We start from the raw sequence: 3,361 nt of genomic DNA on the forward strand, positions 1-3,361 counted from the left end.
TATATAGTGGCCCTGGACATGGACATGTCTGCTAAAACATGTGATACAAAATCATCTTGATTGTAATCAACCATCCATTTCAGTAGTTTGCAAAGAAAAGTAATAGTTTTCTCAAGGACAAAAGGAGGGCCCACTTGTACAGAATTTTTGTGTGAAGAAGAGTGATTAACAGTGACTACCAAAGATAGATGCAAGGTCTAATTAAACGAGTTAATATGACAGGGAAGTGGTTTATTGAGAACATGCAACTCTAAGAATATTTGCCTCATCAATCATTGAAGCAATTTGATGCCTCCATTAATGGCCCATTTCTTTATTAGGCAAAGCCATCTGATCTATATCTAGGTGATTGTACTTTTGCACTTGTAATCTTTCCTGGTTCTCTAATTACATAATGTGTTGCTTAAATTTGAAATCGAAAACACATTATATGCAATATATGGGTCATGTAGGATCTGAGACTAACAAGTTGCAAGGAAAAAAATATAAAAAAAGAAAGACCTAATTTAAGCATAACTACTGACAAGATACTTCCTGTTATATTTAATGGACAATCATCAATAACATAATATATCTTCTTCAAAATGTACACTTGTTCCATAATTATTAAGTTATCAGTAAACATTTTTTTCCCTTTTAATACATGATACCATGTTGTTTAGTTTACTTGTATTAGCTTATACTCTCATGAAACCAGCTAATTAGACAAAATTAAGGTATTAATTTAGGCCGAAGGGAATTTTCTCAAAAAAAATATATCAGTTGTCTATGTAATATGGTGTGTATTATAACAAAATATATACACATAAATTAAGTGTACCTTGAACTCAGTGCACACTATGCAGTTTAAAGCTAATTAACAGAATATATCAAAAATATTTTATGTTAGATGTCAACAACACCTTGATTCCTTGAATGAAAAAGAAGTCTCTGAAATGTATGTATAATGATTATATTTGGAATTGTGTCCATGAAGAAAATATGTCAGGGATATATTAGCAAAATATTTCATAAAAGGCTAACTACCTAGCATCCCAGAAACAGTACCTAGAAATTCATACCAGTACTGGGAACATAGATCCTTGGCTTTACTGGCAACTAGAAATAAAAATCATTAAAAGCACAGTACCTTTTATTACCCATTTCTCATCATACCAACACAATAATTCAAACTATAATTGACAACACATAAAACAAAATCATAAACCCTGGGGAAACCAAATCTCTTTCCATTAAGAAGCTCATAGATAAAACCATATAACAAACAGAGACTTGGACAAAGTTTCTCCACTGAAAAGTTAAGACTACATAGATTCTACACAAAACAAAATTAGAGCATCGATTCGAGACAAAAAAATAAAAAAGACATCAACCCTAGATAGGCCGGCTTCTCTTTTGAACAGCTCGTGTGTCGGATCGAACTGCACCAGCTGAGTCATCTGAGTCGACCGATCGGGCAAAGGAAGTGGATAGCTCTGCATAGAGGTCAACCACCCTCCTTATGTTGTTGTTGAGTTCTCGAATTAGACCGACATTTCTACCGAGATTGTCAGGAAGTTTTGATTCATGGTTCTGATTTATCTCATTAATTAAAAGCCTGTTCTGCTCAAGTATGCTTTGCACTTGCACAAAACTCTTTTGAAATGCTTGCATCACCTTGTTATCTCCTTCCATGTCCCTTGTTAATTTTTTTCCTTCTGGCTAATTTGTATCTCCTTTCTCAGCTTGATTGCATCAACACCTGGAATTGAATAGGTCAGGGTTACTTAGATTTATAGTACAAAAGAACTTGTCTGGAATTTACAAAATATGCCAAACGCAGGTACCAAATTACAAATTGGTTGAACTGCATTAAATAGCGATATAGAATAGAAGGAAGAAGGGAGAAAATCAAGGATGATTGATAGAGGGGAGAATATATTGGGAGAAGGAAGGAGAAGCAAGCAAGGTACGGGAAAGGAGGCAAAAGGCAATGTTAAAAGGGGAGTAAAAGGTGAATTAAAAATAAAAAACAGGGGGTTTTCTGCACTTGTATACTTTTCGGAAATGGGAATCAGATGGAAAAAGCTGGAGTCTTTCTCTTTCTAATGTGATAACGCACAATACAAAAGCTGACCCGCATCAGATAAAGCTCGCATTGGAAAAATTACCACCGCTTTGTCTGCTAAGAATCAAATTTCTAAACCAAAAAAATCCCAATGAATTTTTTTTTTAAGTGATATTGTTAGTACCAGGGTTCCTGATCGGTTGATTTCCTCCTTTCCAAGTGTCGGCGTCTCAACAAATAGTGTTAAAGAAGTTAAGTAGATTTGTTTATTGAATAAAGAAGCTAATTAATTGAAATAGAAGAAAAAACAGAAAGCCCATTCTAGATAGCCTTGGGAACATTGAACATTTCTAGAGAGAGAAAGAGAGAGATTCTTGTAAATTGTGGACATACCTGAGAAACTTGGAAATCTTGAACATTCTCCAGTAGAGAGAGAGAGAGAGAGAGAGAGGGAGAGGAAATCTCAGAGAGGGAACAGAGGAGGGAGGCAGAAAGGACGGGATTAAATCGAATCAGGAAGGAAAGGTACACACACTCTCCTGTAGATATATAATACAAAAAAAAACACTGAAAAAAGAGAGTAGAGAGAGAGAGAGAGAATGCCTAAGGGCTTTCATCAAAAGAGAGAGAGAGAGGGGTAGATTCGTCAGTCACGGAAGGAACTGGGGACCACTTTCTCGTAATCTCGCTACACCGCTACAATACAACAGCTCAGACCGGATCTTCTTCCCTTGTTCTTCTGCGGCGCTTTCGGTCAGACCCTTCGTGGGGCTTAATGGCGTCCCTCGTTCTATTGTTTTGAAAAAAAACTGGCCAATCTAGGATCGGACCGGACCAACCGTGGAACCGACTCATACCGATCCAAACCCGAACCGAGGATAAAGAGAGTCTTAGCACGGTTTATGGTATGTTATTTCTACTAGACCCGGGCTAACTTCGACGGTTCTAAACCCGTGGACCGGACCATAACCGGACAAAACTCGGACCAGAATCTGTCTAAACCGTGCTGACTTGTGGTCAAAACCGTGTTAAACCCGTGGTCAAAACCGTGCAAAACCGTGCAAACCCGTGGACCAACCGAACTAGATCGGACCAGACCAACCAGACCCTTTGTGGGTTTGGACCATGGTCCATAGCACGGATTTGGACCATCCTCTTCAAATTTGAACTGTCTAACCCGAACCGTATAGACTGGGAAGACCCGTGGACCGGGAGGTTTTGAACCAGACCGAACCTGACCGTTTGCAAAACACTACCTTTCTGGACAATAGAAAATGTACATCTTGCAATTGTAAAAGTCAGAATGTTCTGTCA

At 37.9% G+C, this 3,361-nt stretch overlaps 1 protein-coding gene across 3 annotated transcripts; it reads right to left on the reverse strand.

Moving 5' to 3' along the window:
- Positions 1 to 1,204: 1,204 nt before the first annotated feature.
- LOC144559677 (protein ELF4-LIKE 4-like) lies at positions 1,205 to 2,584 on the reverse strand. Of its 3 annotated transcripts, none has more exons than XM_078308777.1 (2): positions 2,441 to 2,584; positions 1,205 to 1,741 (listed from the first exon to the last, which is right to left on the reverse strand). In XM_078308777.1, the coding sequence occupies exon 2, from the start codon at positions 1,672 to 1,674 to the stop codon at positions 1,375 to 1,377; it is 300 nt and encodes a 99-aa protein (XP_078164903.1). In that variant the 5' UTR covers positions 1,675 to 1,741; positions 2,441 to 2,584; the 3' UTR covers positions 1,205 to 1,374. The 3 variants fall into 3 exon arrangements, with proteins under 3 accessions (XP_078164903.1, XP_078164905.1, XP_078164904.1); XM_078308779.1 differs by lacking the exon at positions 2,441 to 2,584 and adding an exon at positions 2,232 to 2,255; XM_078308778.1 differs by lacking the exon at positions 2,441 to 2,584 and adding an exon at positions 1,827 to 1,941.
- Between the last annotated feature and the right edge of the window lie 777 nt (positions 2,585 to 3,361).

The sequence above is a fragment of the Carex rostrata genome, chromosome 9 (assembly GCF_964058835.1).
Source record: "Carex rostrata chromosome 9, lpCarRost1.2, whole genome shotgun sequence".
NCBI classification, from domain to species: Eukaryota; Viridiplantae; Streptophyta; class Magnoliopsida; order Poales; family Cyperaceae; genus Carex; species Carex rostrata.